General features: G+C 32.4%; 1 protein-coding gene across 1 annotated transcript; it reads left to right on the forward strand.

Annotated features, from left to right (window-relative positions):
- Window positions 1-122: 122 nt before the first annotated feature.
- Window positions 123-11,899, forward strand: LOC132753770 (uncharacterized). Its single transcript, XM_060744293.1, has 4 exons — window positions 123-403; window positions 8,488-9,455; window positions 10,557-11,484; window positions 11,606-11,899. The coding sequence occupies exons 2-4, from the start codon at window positions 8,808-8,810 to the stop codon at window positions 11,809-11,811; spliced, it is 1,782 nt and encodes a 593-aa protein (XP_060600276.1). The 5' UTR covers window positions 123-403; window positions 8,488-8,807; the 3' UTR covers window positions 11,812-11,899.
- Window positions 11,900-16,365: the final 4,466 nt, after the last annotated feature.

Raw genomic sequence — 16,365 nt, forward strand, 5'->3', positions numbered from 1 at the left:
TTTTTCAGCGTCAAGTCGCGTTGTACATAATGTAATATTTTTAACAATAATGATGGCATATACACTGCGTCGTCGTTTTACGAGCGTGTATTGAAGGACGACTGAGTACAATAACAATTCTATTTATAAATTTCTCATCCGTGATGGAAGTTTGGTCAATGTGTACAGTAATTATTTACCATTAACTTTTATTTGATGGCACATAGCTGTAGAAACGTGTAGTTATGAATATCTACGGGCGTGTATATACTATATCCGAGAAGTATGACCGGGAAATCGGTTAACATTTTTTATAGGTATTAAAGATTTAAAGTGAGAGGGAATGCCTGATAGTGTTCAGCTGTGTAAAGCTGGTTAAACAAGTTCGTTATCTAGGATTATAACTAGGAACAAAAAACGCAAGGTTAGTAAAGTTAACACGCATTATTCAGTTTTATTTTACAACATACTTTTAAAACACTTTTGAATTTTAACGCAACTGTGCACATAACATTACAGTACCAGTTTAAGTTTAACAGTATTCATTGTATGGTGCATGCGGAACAACGACTCGACTTTCGCTTTATATTATTATAAATGTATATATATTTATTTATATCCTGTTTCACACAGCGATCTTACTAAAACCTACTCGGTGTTAGGAAAGTTATACTAAATACATTATGTAATAGTAAATATGATCTTCCGTAGTATATTTTGTTTACATTTGCTTATGACACGCCCACTTTTCTCTGGCGTCTGTGAGGTTACAATTAATTAATTCGTTGAATTAATCGGCTTTCAATTTGTTGTCAGTGTGTGTATGTGTGTGTGTACATGAATGCATTTCTCTTGTTTTGTTGTTGTTGTTGTATTTGTAAATCCTATTTGTGTAAATAGATCTACTTACTTACAGAAATAATCTAGAGCTGGCAATGACGTACACCCCATGTGTTTTAATACTTAATAAGTCCTTAATGAGAAATTAATCACACATACAAACCGTATATTCTTAGTGGATGTAAATAATCAAACAAGTTTTCTTCGTTGATTTTTTTATATCAAATAATTTATCACCTAACTGCAAATTAATATGCTCCAATGTTCATATAATTACCATGTCAATTAAAAGTAACATGCAGTACGTTTATTAAAACAACTTTATATAATTAGATCTATGTAAAAAAGATATTTATGACGGAAAATAAAATAAAGAAAGTATTCAATCGGACAAAGTCCGTTGTAAACAGCATAATAGCTTGAAACCACCAACATTATTTTAATATTTATTACAGAAATATATCTTTTCCAATCATATATATAGTTTTAAATGACAGGACGTGTTTTTTTTTATTTATTTAAAATTCTTATTTAAACGTGGCCTTCTAAATTCTATCAAATCGTTAGTTGTGAAAGTAAAGGTATAAAGTGTTAACAGCATGTAGGCTATCAGGCTATTACACGAATGCACTGTTGAGCAGATGTAAACAAATGATTTCATGCACAACGTTCTACTTTTTTCGCATTAATAATTTTGGCCCAGGATATCTAGATAAGGCTGTGAGACATTTAACAATTTCGCACGTATACAAGGTCGACCCTTTGTTTCACCTTTGACTTGCATAATGTTAACTGTCAATTTAAATCTTACAGCATCTCAAAACTTTAATGATGCACATGTATTTACTTTTCCTCGAAAGCAAAGATTTACATTGCAATGTCACTTAGCTTATGTTTTATTTATAAATCGATGATTTCAATCTGTGCCAGGCGGGTACATAAAATGCGAAATGCATTTAACTTAAAAGATTGTTTAAATAGAATACATGAAGCTTTATCGACAGAAAGTCGGTCAACCATTGATTCACAAATAGTTTTTGATATAGTTTTAGTTTTTAGTTTTATTTTTAACTAGACCCGTATGGGAACAGCAAATTTCACAAACAAATGAGCATTAACAACAAAATAATACAAATACTCATTGAAAAAGGAATACACGCATCCGGTCAGACAATAATTGCCTCTCACTTAATGATGATAATAATTGTTATTTTTGTTGTTTTGTTATTACACAGGATATATAAAACTGTATTGTAAGTGAGTGTGACAGGAAGTTGGCAATGTTGTTATTATATTCTGTGTCTTTTAACAATACAACGTGTCATATTTACGTGAAATGAACAAAAAGTAGGATGCTTTCACAAGACAATTCATTGTAAAACTGACAGCATGAATATATAATGAAATATACCACTCACTTGACAAAGCGAGGCAATAAATCATTACACTAGGCGCCAATATTTAGGCACAATTGATTATGTGCTAAATTATTCAGTGTGTACAGCAACCATTTTATCACTGTACAATCATTTTATGAACGAACAGTTTCAATAACAGTGTTAAATAAGAAAAGCAAGTTTGGTTAGATTGAAATAAATTTTAGGACTGAACTAATGTTATTAAAATATTTCGAACGGTAGAATCTGATAGTTCATTCCGCAAATCTAAAGATCTATATAATTGAACGCCAACATGTGAAAACGACCCTTATTAACGTCATTTAACAAATGACGTAATAAAGACGTTAGCATCGTCTTTGGCGTTAAAAGTATGTGAATTACTTTTGAAATGTTAAAGTTAGATATGAATAAGTAACAATAAGCAAAGTTCAGAAGATTTTATTCATTTTATAAGCAATGGAAATGGAAATTTTTAAGAATCAGATATGTGATTTTATAAAAATAGGATATGGCCTTATGGTTTGTTCTTTTTTTTCCGCCATTGAATGAAGAGCAGAACGAAGAATATGTAAGTTAACATTTCAAACATTTAATTATACAAATTTAAGACAATTCGACAAACATCATACAAAGGTATGACTGAACAAGCTAGTTAAATATAAATAACAATGTCCTAATACGGAACTTTCTAAAGTGTTAATGGCTCATTTATTTCTAGTATTGTCATTGATGATCTCCGATCTTTCAATTGCTATTTAATTAAAGGCCCATTTAGCATCAAAGATGCTTACACTGTATTTTCAAAAAGAAATTTTATTTACAGTTATTTATGTACAACTTTACTCATTGGTCATATATCTAAGCCACGATCATAGTACCTCGTTAACATGTTGCTACCTTTAGCACAAATTATTTCATATTCAACGGTTTCTTCTCTAGGTTGTAACATGTTCTAAATCCATTATGACACATGTTTGCCCTTCTACAGAAAACAAAAACCCAACATTTCTTGGGCTTAATTAGCCTTTAATAAATCAGTTTCTAAATCAGAGATTAGTTTCACGTTTTAATCAATAAACGGCGACATGCTATGCTCATGATTAATGCTATATTTAACATATTAATCAATTATTGAATGTTAGCCTACAGACCTGTATCTGAAAGTAATCGATACATCAGGTACTTGTACGTTGTTGTCGTTGTTATTATACCCCAACAAACGTTTCGTTGGGGTATATGGGAGTCAGCTTGTCGGTCGGTCGGTCTACTTCATGTTTTTCGGACGATAAGTTCGATAACTAGAGCATAGAATGAGATATGGTAATCAAACTTGCTATATTGAAACCTTATAAAACACCGGCTAGTATTGCTTTTGGACTCCCTGGGGTCAATGTCAATGTCACAGTTACTAAAAAAGTAGAAAAATGGTTTCCGGACAATAACTAAGTTAACTTCATGAATTAGATTTGTAATGAGTTCAAATTTTGCTTCAGACCACTTATTTTTTAAAAAGTCAAGGTTGCTGGTGTGGTTATTAATCACCTTTAGTGATAGCTCTAGTTGTTATTGTGGTCGTATATATTTTGGTATGTCAGATATTGTTCATATGTTGATTTGGATATAAAGAAATATTCTTTTATGCATCACTTAGTTCAATCGTCCGAATGAAAATTAAAAGTGTATCTTCTAATTATGTGATTCATTTTAACGCTTAAGCCACGTCCTTTGGTGGCCAAGATGCAAACACATAATACTTAATATTTTTTCCTCAAATTATTAAACATAAAGATTTACCTAAGGTTTTATACTGACTCTTTTTCCGATCATGATCAGCTTACGTTGCGGCGATTAATCTGTTAGTAATGTTTTGATATTTGGAGCAAATATTCGAAAATATGACTGTACAATGACCAGTTTTATATTAGATACAACGTTCAGTATACAAACAAATGAAAAACTCCTAAAAAGTTCGGTCCATACCCACATACTGAAAAAATTCTAAAAAGTTAATTTATATATTTCAATAAATGTATAATTATATTTCAGTGATACACTTTCAGATTTCTTTGACAAGGCACTTCTTTACTAGCTTCTATTGTGGCTGATTTCTGCCATTACGCGTCTTCGTGTCTTCGCCTCTGAAAAGTCGAAGGCGAAGAAAGGAAGGCACAATAATATGCTCACTAATCGAGTCTTCGCCTTCGACTTTTCAGGGCATCGTCACGAAGACAGGATAAACTTTAGGCAAATAACGATATTTTTATAGCGAAGACACAAGACCTTCTTCTTTAGAATAATCGTGTGCATATTATCGTGTCTTCGTATCTTCGCCTTAGACTTTTGAGGGACGAGGACACAAAAGCAAGAAATGGCAGAAATCCGCGACCATAACTTTCTCTGATTTTCCCTGTAATAGAAGCTGCCTTTGTAAAATCCGTTAAATTGTTAGAGAAAAAAGTAATCTCCACTATCTGGGGATTTTAGCATTATCACAAATACTACTATTTAACTATTCAATTTACCAGCAAGTACATTAACGGTAATGGCACTTCAGGTATGTGTCATTTACTTGTAGTAGATATATATATATGAGGATAATAATTGATAAAGAACCAATTGAGCCGTGTTATGACAAAACCTACGTAATGCGTTGGCGACCAGCATGGATCCAGACCAGCCTGCGCATCCGTGCAGTCTGATCAGGATCCATGCTGTTCGCTTACAAACCCTATAACAAGTAGAGAAACTGATAGCGAACAGCATGGATCCTGATCAGACTGCGTGGATGCGCAGGCTGGTCTGGATCCATGCTGGTCGCAAACGCATTACGTTGTTTTTTTTCATTACACGGCTCTATTAATATTAATATGAAACATTATTTACATGGCTATGGATAGACTGGTACAGATATTTTCATTGTTATTGACACCTGTTTTCCAATCTGTAAATTGTTATGTGAACTTAAAGTAACTTGGTTTATATTCCTAAGTACTTCAAATATTGATAGAAACAACAGAAATGTATTATTCGGATATTCTTATAAAATATTTCTTGAAGAGAAAATGTTGATAGAGTTGTAAGTGATTTTGTGTTGACATTTATATGACACTACAAGTTTTGTTCTAGAATTTATAATCTGCTATATAAAGGTCCTTTACATACCAACAATATCAATATACAAATTCATGCATGAGTTGATGCGAAATACAACAAACACAATTATTTATTCCATTATGGACCAATTCATTTAAATTGAAATCCAGAGACATGATAATCAATGCCTTGATTAGCATCGTGGATTCGAACCCCGCTTCTCTTTAAAAGTTGAATTCTTTCAATTCTTGAAGATGCAGTCCACATATAACTTACGGAAGGTGTATCAATCTATATTTTGAAAAAAACGAGTGATCATATTGCGACTTTCTCCTACAATAAAGATACAATGTTGACATTGTACGAAAGTGAATAATTATGACATAATTCCGTTTAAAACAGTAATAGGACTATCATTCCGATAACTAAGATTCACATTACTGTAACTGATACAGTTGTCTACAATCTAGATTTGTTAATTTTATTCTGATTTTTCTCATTGGATTGCTAAATTTCTACTCATTTACTTTTCCCGACATAATACAATGCTGTTCTACGCCGCATATAGCTCTCGACAAATCAGGCTCTCTAGGGAGCTTTATCCATTGCGCTTTGTTGAGCCGTATTTGTCACATATCGAATAAATAACTCGAGTGAAAAATATGACATTTATTTCTTTGATAGGATATATAATGATATTTGCTTTGACTTGATACAATATGTCTGAATATACTGAGTTTTCATAATTTTTTATACTAAGATACTCTATGATCTTTGATATTGTTGATTTGTCATCAGTTTTGACAGGATTTGTTTTAAACAATCACATTATATTAGGAATTTTATATATGCTAGTTTCTATGATTGAAATGATCAATAGGCTCATCATCATCATCATCATTATCATCACCATCATCATCATCATCATTATAACGACTCATCTCAGTCACCACCATCATCATCATCTTCATCATGAGCATCATCATCATCCTGACCAGTATAATAATAACATACGTTTTCTTTCACTGGCAATAATATGGGTAAAGAAATTTAGTAGCATGTTTACGTCATTGTTTACAACAGCGGCGGAATGATCATCAACGTCGGCTGATATTATGCTTGTTAGACATTGAAATGTTCCATTTTCTTTCCCCTCATTGTGTAAGATAGATGTCATTTATATGCTCGGATATATCACACACGTGTTACATATTCGATCTCTAACAAAAATCTCTTAAAAAGCTCTGTGCTGATGTGCTGCTTTGTCGGAGCCGCTTCTAGGTCAGATTCAATCTAGATCTTCAAAAAGTATTTTGCTTTTACCGCTGGGAGCTCAAAAGATACTTATTCTGAGCCTCCATTTTGCATGATCTTATTTTTTTCATAGATTTTACTAAGTTTTTTGACACACTAGATTAAACTCCATTTATTTTCATATCCTTTACTTCAAGAAAGTAATGTCGACTCCTTATTTAATATAGTAATAGTCTCATCTCTTTCCATATATGCAGATGCAATTACTGTATAAATGGATGGAGTTTTTAGCTCACCAAAACAAATAGTTCATATCAGAAGTATATGATCAAATTAGCAAATACTTAGATTCTCACTGTCCTTTAGATCTATATACATGTATATAATAGAGTGTAGAGATCTTGATTAAACTTGTATACATTCAATTAAACATTGTTGTTTTAACACAAAAGTTTGTTATTTATTTAATATGTATTGTATGAATTGAGTTCTAAAGGCCCATTATAAGGTAAATTATATAGAGACATCAGAAAGAAGTATATAAGTGACTATTATTGTAATCATGCAACTGTTTATAAGTTCATTGAACTTTTAAATTCGACCAATAAAAATGTGCTTATCAAGCTAGCATTATGTATATGTTAGTGTTCATCCGTGCTGTTCTACAGAAATTAGAAACTTCGACGGGGGAGATAGCGACAGGAGAATGTTCGTAATTTCTGTAGAACAGCTAAGGATGAACACTAACATATTTAGTGTCAAGCTTTATTTGGCCCTTGATTACGTCACTACGCGGTACTATGAAGCACTATGAAAAATAGAAGGCGACTATGGAAGGATTTCAATATCAGTATCGACTTTTTTCTTCTATGAAAATTAACGCGCAGAATTTTGAAGAAATACAGCGTTTTCATTGGATGACAAATAAAGCTGGACACTAAATATTCTTTCAGAATCAGACAATCCTTTTTGAGAGAGATCAAATAGTGTTCGAACAGTGAATGTGTGTTTTTCAACATAATAGTAATAGATGACGTATTTACCAAGCTTTCTGTTTTTGTAAAAAGTATATGAATTCTCGCTTTTTATTATTGTGTGTAGCCGTTGCGTTTTGTGTGTAATGTATGTGTTTTTCTATTTCTGTAAATATGATTATAATTATTACGCATGCAACAAATACGTGTCATATTATATGTAAATGTCGATGAGCTGTTAATATGCTTAAGACTAAAAAATACATGAAATAATGTAATTATACTTCAGGAATGTTTTTATTTTATTTTTCAAAAGCTTTTTAATTTTCATGTACCTTTACAGCATCAAAAAGATTAATAACTAGCTTTTGCTTTTTTGCAATAAACACAGTTATAGTGAATAAGTATTTTGTATGGAAGTCAAAATATAACTTTGTTTACATTTCACTATTTTAATGACAAACTATTTCACATCTATTGCTGATTTCTTCAGGTAACAAGCATCTAACTTTCTCTAAAACTATTAATTGTTAAATGTTATAATTTTAAAGTTTGACCTTTTTAAAGAAGGAAGGAATTTGTTTCTGAGGTATAATGTGCCTTTAATAAACTTCTGTACCATTGTGTGATATGTCCCGTAAGAAATTATTCAGTGAGATATGGAGAACAAAAGAGAATTACAAAATAGATGCTAAATAATTGTATAGAATGATTATAGATATAATGTGCATAGATACACGGATGATTTGGTGAGCGGCATAAGACTTGGATGTCTTTCTTGTTATTCAATCTCATTTCTGTGATATATTCACATTGATAGGAAGTTATTTGTTCCCATGTCGCCCTGATATGGCGATTTTACGAGAATCATAATAGTACATTTTAGAATAACTTCACTGATAACAAATGTAACTGGAATTTCTATTGTTAAAATTGTTTCATTTCAGCAATCGAGTATCACCACTGAAGCATGAAGATTTCTAATCAAGATTATTTGATATAGCTCCACGACATGCAAACAAAAGACGTGATGCCGAGCATAAGAATTAATTCGTAGCACTTCATTACTTTCTAAGGTATCGGCTAGTGAACAAATGCGAACCCTTAGCAGTGTGTAATTGAAGTACAAGGATGGATAAGAAATGTCAATTTTCGAGGAAAATAAGTGACACGTTCACTGATTTGTGTCACAATTAGTCAGCAAGTGACACACGATATAGGTTACCGTATGATAACTTGTTAAAGTGGTTTGCGTATCTACTTCAAAATGCGGCTTAATAAATTTCGCCGGAAACTTAGGTTTTTAGTATGGATAATGTTTATATTCCTCGTGCCTTATATGTACATACAGCTCACGTTTCCCGTACATTATGTATTTAAACATTCTGATATAAATGGTGCATGTATTATTCCAAAACTAGATCCATTTGATCCGTCAATTCTTAAGTTTGTATGGGATCCGAAACCACTTGTCTGTGATTCTACTCCGTCCATACTTTATACAGATCACAGTGGAGCCGTGCAATTTAATCAAAGTGCTCTTAAACTTTTGCACGTGTCAGACACACGTGTCCTTTGTAAATACCGATATTTGATACGTTCCAGCGACGATGTTACTGTTTCATTCTCAGAATTTGTCGACTTCAGACCTCCCCTACAAATGAAATCTGACTTTTCTCACATAATATGCCAGGAGGTTGATAAAGGTGTTATATTTGATCAGTTGGTGAGTGGAATCAACCCGGCATCATTGACAAGTACGTCGAAGGTGCAAGATGAGTCGCCGGAACAGTTAAGTGTACTAATGTTTGGGCTAGACTCTGTATCTAGATCGGCAGCTATAAGAAAGATGCCGAAGACATTGCAGTACTTAAACGAACAGCTCAAGACGTATGATTTCAAAGGATATATGAAGGTAAATTACGACCATTTCATCTTATTGTACTTAATATTGTCAACTCACAGTGTTTGACTGCACTATTATACGTATGAAACCCGCTAGATACTAACTATAGCAGACAAAAGTTCGGTGATTCTATCTTGATTAGCATTCATTGAATGTAATAATATTTTTGAATCACCTATCAGTTATGTAGTACAAATATTTGTGAACATCGTCATCGAGATGGTTCTTTTAAAGCTTATATTAATACACTACTTTGCTGTAACTCTTAAAATGTATACATTCATAAATATTGCTAAGTAATAGTTGTCCTTGATGAAGTAGTATTCTTCAATAATTCACATGTTCTTTCGGACTGCTTAAAAACTAAAATGAACTTGCCCTTGCCTGAACACTGGGTTCCAGGACAATGTCGACCAATCTGTTAATGAGTTCTCACTATCAGCGTTGAAATCTTATTTTATTTCAAGATCATAAACAACTCCCAACAAATCGATGTTAACTGAAGGGAATATCATAATTCCTAACTCCTTGTAAATCCAAAGGGGGTAATTATTGGCTGTAGTGCTGCTATTTATAGCCTGGATTTATTGATTAATCTCAGACTTTCCACCAATATTGCTTTGTACATCATTTTGCTATATGTGAACGATGCCGGCAGCGACGAAGTTAATCGTTCCAATGTAGCAGTATATCAGTTGTCAAGAAAAAGTATTAACCATCAATATAATCTCATATACAATGTATATATACTTAATTCTGTAAATGTTTACCATGAATACTACTACAAGAATGTTATAAAGAAAAAAAATCGCAGAAAGAAGGTAAGATAGGAATGGATATGGAACAGAATTTACATTACAAGCACTTAATAAAAAATACAGAAAGCCTTCTCTTTAAGTATTAGGAAACGTCATTGGTTTTATTTGTATTCATTTTTAGTAGAATGTTTTACGTTAATACAGACACATATTAACAGATAATAACTGAATTTAATCATACGTCGACTAGCGTTTTATTTTATTTATTGAACAATGACGTCATCAATATTTTATGATATATGGATTTTTACAATATAATATATATTTATATTTCTTTTTTCTTTTGATTAAGGTTGGAGAAAACACACTGCCAAATCTGGTTCCGCTTTTAACTGGTCTTCGTGTATGGTCAAATGAAGTACCAATAAAGAATTACCTCACTGAAAGTTTTGATCCGCTTCCGTTTCTTTGGAGAAACTTTTCCGAACGAGGCTATGCAACTGCTTTTGCCGAAGACATGCCGAATTTCGGCACTTTCACATATTATGCAGGAGGATTCCGAAAACAGCCGACTGATCACTATTTTAGACCATTCTGGCTGGGCGTGAATGAGTTAGAACAAGTGAAAAGCAAATTGAGTCCAGTGTTCTTGTATTTAGAGAATAAAAATGTCAAGATTCAGAAGTCATCATCTTTGTGTTATAAGGATAAAACTAAACATACTGTACAAATTGACTATCTAAAACAGTTCATTACAGCATATAAAGGGAAAAGAAAGTTCATGTTTTCATTTTTAGGAGAACTTAGTCACGAGTATCCCAATCTGCTTGCCAACGGTGATGATGATTTTTTAGATTTTTTCAAATGGCTTAAAAGTGGAGGTCATTTAGAGAACTCTGTTTTGATATTCTTTAGTGACCACGGTGCTAGGATAGACGAAATAAGAAACACTTTTGTGGGTCGAATAGAGGTCAGGATGCCACTTATGCATATCTATATTCCAGAACACATAAAATCGAAATATCGTTTATTGAATGAAAGTTTAGTGACTAATACAGAAAGATTATCGGTGCCTTTTGATGTTCACCAGATGATAGTAGACGTGATGACGAAAAATTTCGAAAATCCATCAAAGTCTTACATGGAAGGTCGTGTAAGAGGACACAGTTTATTTCATCCACTTCCACCGGAAAGATCGTGTAGGGACGCATGGTTCCTGTCAATTATTGTGCCTGCTATACATCTTCTCCGATCAATATTTCAAACAGTGCCACTGCAAAGTTGTTGGGAAACAACTTGTAAAGGATTTAAAACAACATTCTGTCCGCAGAACCAAACTGTTCTCAATTGGCCTTACACAAAGTGCAGGATTTACAGCAGGTGACAAAATGGACTGAAACATTCCGGCACAGACAATACTGGTATATCATTTTTCCAGTTTTTTCGAGCCAGAGAAAGACAAGAAACGTTATGATATTTCTGTAGTTACAGTTCCTGGTTACGGAATATTTGAGGGATCGTACCTGGTGGAATCGGAGTCGAACATAAACCTTTTAGGAGCAATTGTAAGGGTTAACAGGTATGGTGATCAGCCCTGTACTTTCTAACAAACAGATTCGACCTTTGTGTTATTGTAACAAACAGCATTGAATACATTAACCAAGTTTTTATACATGTATATATGAGCCGTGCCATGACAAAAACCAACATAATGGGTTTGCGACCAGCATGGACCCAGACCAGCCTGCGCTTCCGCGCAGTCTGATCAGGATCCATGCTGTTCGCTTACAAACCCTATAGCAAGTAGAGAACAACATGGATCCTGAATCAGACCGCGCGGATGAGCAGGCTGGTCTGGATCCATGCTGGTCGCAAACGCACTATGTTGGTTTTCTCGTGACGCGGCTCATATAATATCTTGGCTTATTATCGTCACCTTAATAAAGTAACTAGTTAACTGATTTTATAGAAGTTAACCCGTTACTTGACTAAGGTGACGATATAGTGTGTCTTGTGTACATGATCTTGAATTAATTAAATGTCGGATACTTCTTAATTCTGATCTCATTAATAATTTGAGTAAGAACTTGATACTTTAGTTACGAGTCTTGAGGTTCTCTATACATAAGATTTATTTTGGTGCTATGATGAGAAATATTATCATAAGAATAATAGTTAATGATCACAATACTCACTATACAAGACTACAAAAATAACTTTATGTAAGATAAAAGCATCTACATTGAATCTTTTTTGTTATCTACACAAATGTAGTACATGCAGAGTTATTCTTTTGATGTCTAGAAATTAGAATGAAAAGTTATTTCTGAAAACCAAAATAGACACTTATTTTTGTGTACTGATTTTTATAGTGTAACAAAAAGTATTTTTCATGTTAATAGTTTGACAATATTTTAGCTGTATTAATATGTTATATTTCTATTTTGAAGAAAAGACTTGCTTAAGTAAAAAATACATTGTAATATCTATTTATTTAATTATGTTTTGCTGTGTTGTAAGAAGTTATTTTTGGATATAGAATTATTTTGATATTTGTTCAACTTTTCGTTAGAAACTCTAGTCGTTCTTTTTGATTTTGCGTCGGCGTTGATTAATCGTTTCTGTAAGGTCCTTTTTTTCTCAGAAACTATCAAAACTTTTCACTTCAAACAAAGAATAATTGTTTAAATTATCATGATGTGGTGCCATATCAAAAGGTTATATAATCATAAAGTTATTATTTGCAAAGTTTTGCCCCTTTTCAACTTAAATTTTTGGCCCTGGTTATTTTTTTGTTGTTGAGGTTCATTGCAATTGTGTTTGAATACTAGTACTTGTTCACGACCAAAACTGGAAATGTATATAACCTTGTACTAGTAATTCAAGTTTGCTCAGTTATGGTCCTACTTAACATTTTGTTTAAAGTACATTTCTAAGGAACTGTCAAAGATATTCATTTTAATCTTGGAATAATTGTAACTTATCAAAATTAGAAACTTTTTTAGAATGCAAATGGCCGTGACTGTCCTTATTGCGTAACGAAACTATGTCCCCTTTTCTACTTTGTTTTGATTATACTACCCTGGTCTGAGAAAGTGTACCGTGCTGTATTTTACTGTTACCTTGCCAGTTATATGACTTGACTTAGTCGTCTTAAAGTGTATAAAGCTTTATGAAATGAAATATTTCATGAAAAGAAAATGAATTTGTTTTGTTAAATTTGTATTATAAAATACTGGTGTTTAATATAAAATTTCTTTATAATATAATAATGCATGGATATTATAGGAAAACATAATTTATAAAACAGAAATATTTTGACAAATGTCTTTTACTCTAGGTGTTCTATAATCACAGACAACAAATAAATATATAGCTTGATACACTTTAAGAAGTAATTATAAACCATGCTCTGGTATACACCAATTTTAATGTACATGTATTGTAGTTATGTTTTGCTGTATAATGATTCTCCATACATGTTTAGTGGTACATTTAGGAACGTTTGGCGGTTTTTTGTTATAACATGTAATTTCATTTATTTCTTCTTTATTACCTTATTATATAAAACCATGATTACCGTTTTGCCCTCTTACATGTTTCTTTTGCCCTCTTACATGTTTCTTATAAATAATGAACATACCTGGCCTATGTACATTTTAAGTACAAAAATGCATTATGCTACCCAAAGTTTCTAGCCCCGCCCCCATCCTCGTGCTGAAGAGGTGCTAAAAAGTTACTTCATAGATTACTATATATTAACTCTGATGGGTCTTTAAGATTTGTTTGACCCAACTTATACCTTAAGTCGAATTTAGGGGACATTTTTTAAGAGAAAGGAGTGTAAATCCGGAAAAAGTTACATAATCTCAGTAAAATGTATGTATTTAGAAACATGGCCATATAATATATAACCATTGTGTTGTATATGTATAAACAACTTGCCTTTAAATACTTACCCAGAATGCTCTGTTTTTTGTGATATACATGGTTCTTCATAAAGATAGATTTATTTTGTTACATAATGAAATGAACATGCATTTTTATTGTATATTTACTCTCGGCTGCAGCTAATACTTACTTTGTGAATATAAATAATATAATTATATTTTAATACCATAGTGTGTATAATAAGATATTATTAGATTATTGTTTATTCATGTTCTTTTTTTCTCTTTTGAAATTTTTTGGGCACAAATGATCTTTTATTTGCTGTTATTTATGTTTGCATGAAACAGGGGGCGGGGTCCTTGTGTGTATTTTGTTCACATCACTTTAAAAAGCGTAATTAAATTTTTGCGAAATTCGTCTCGCGCGCACGCGCGCGTGTGTGTTGTGGTGTATGTGTTTTTGTTTGAATCCACTCTTTAGATAGAGAAAAACATGTTTGACATTAGTGAACACTTATATTTGAGAAGCTTGATTCCCCTATTACTGGTGAAGTAAATTTGGTCCTTTCTTTTAAAAAACGGACAGATTTTTAATGATGACTTATATACAGGTATTCATGTTTACCTGGTAACAATAAAGTTAAAGTGTAATTTTTTCTCTCTATGTGTACTAAAATATTAAAATTTTTCATTTAAAGGGGACTGTACAGTGAAACTATCAGTATTTTGAAATATCAACATTGAGGCAGAATATATCTTTGAGCTATATGGGTAAAGACAAATATGAACAATTTTAGCTCAAGCTGAGCTTGCTCATGGTGAGCTTTTAGATCGTTGGAATGTCCGTCGTCCGTCCACAGTTGTTCAACATCTTGGCGGTCAACATTTTTTTGCCTCAATCATCAATAAAACTTTTGTCAAGGATAGCTTGTTGAAGTAATTACTCGGATGAGTACCATATGTTGTCACCTTGGATTTAAAACTAAGGTCACAAGAGCTTAAAAATGTAAAAATCTTGTTAACAATCTAGTGGCTACTGTTTTAATCAGATATCCTTGAATTGATCTGGCGATAAATTTGTTTTGACTGATTTTCTAATGTCAAGTTCGAATATGGCCCCGCTAGTGTCAAAAAACACTGCTTAAATACGGAAAAAAGTTGTTAACACTCTAGTGGGTCACATTTTTGACCTCAACTTGTCATGAAACTTGGTCATGATGCGTGTCTAGATCTAGGGCCATCTGGCCCTGTTGTTTTTACAGATTTAGTCTTTGATAAGTCTTTGTTGTGTTTGATTGTACTTTTCCCTCGCTTTTGGTGCTCTTATTTTTTAAAAAATGGTTCCCCCCTTTCAAGGACAGAAAGGTAACAAACCCTTTAAGCATCATTTTCTCGCAGATTCGTGGCAATTTTTACGTTTTATAAAAATCTCCAGAAATGGGGTGTATATAATGTAACGAACAAATCAATATTCTAGGTATGATGAAAAATAATATGCTAAATGAATTTGTAAGAGATTTATTCTTCATATAAAGATAACACACAAATATATACGTGTCACAAAGTATGCAAAAAAATAAATCCTTTCTCGTAAGTACATGGTAGTCTCTTATTGAGCATTTTTAATAGAAAACAGTCCACTTAAGATATGACTGTTGTTACTAATAAAAATACAATGCAAATGATTCATAAGAGATTGTACATGCTAAACGTTCTTTTCTAACTTGAACGTTGGTACGGGCGTGGGCGGTTCAGGGTCACACATGGGTGGCCGTTGCAATATAATTCCAATAAAATCGTGGTATGTGAACTGTTATAGAGACGTTTTACACTTATATTTTAATATTTAAAATGTTATGTGTTTATGTAAAAGGAATGAAAAATTTAAGACTTATAAACTGACAAAGATTTTTAAAGTTTTTTTAATTAATGTTTTGAATCTTAATTTTTTAACGCATTTATGTGAAAGCATTGCAAAAATAGATTAGTTTTAATAATTAAAATCCTTTGCTCTTATTCTTTGTGTTTTGTTATTTTAATCTTCAGTTCAACAGTTTAAAATGGAAGCTCTTCCATCTTAAGTCGTCGCAAAATCAAATTGCTCCCACCTGGCGCTGTCCACCGCCATTTTCAGAGTGTTCAGTCATTTGTTTTAATGGAAGTGGATTTCCGTTTAAGCTCCACTGTTAAGAAAGGAAGGACTATTGCCATAACATACTCGTCTCCATCAACGTTGAAGTCGGTAAGCCCACCTAACATGATAAATAACTA

Source organism: Ruditapes philippinarum, unplaced genomic scaffold (assembly GCF_026571515.1).
Source record: "Ruditapes philippinarum isolate M1 unplaced genomic scaffold, ASM2657151v2 ctg2776_1_1_1_1, whole genome shotgun sequence".
Classification (NCBI taxonomy): Eukaryota; Metazoa; Mollusca; class Bivalvia; order Venerida; family Veneridae; genus Ruditapes; species Ruditapes philippinarum.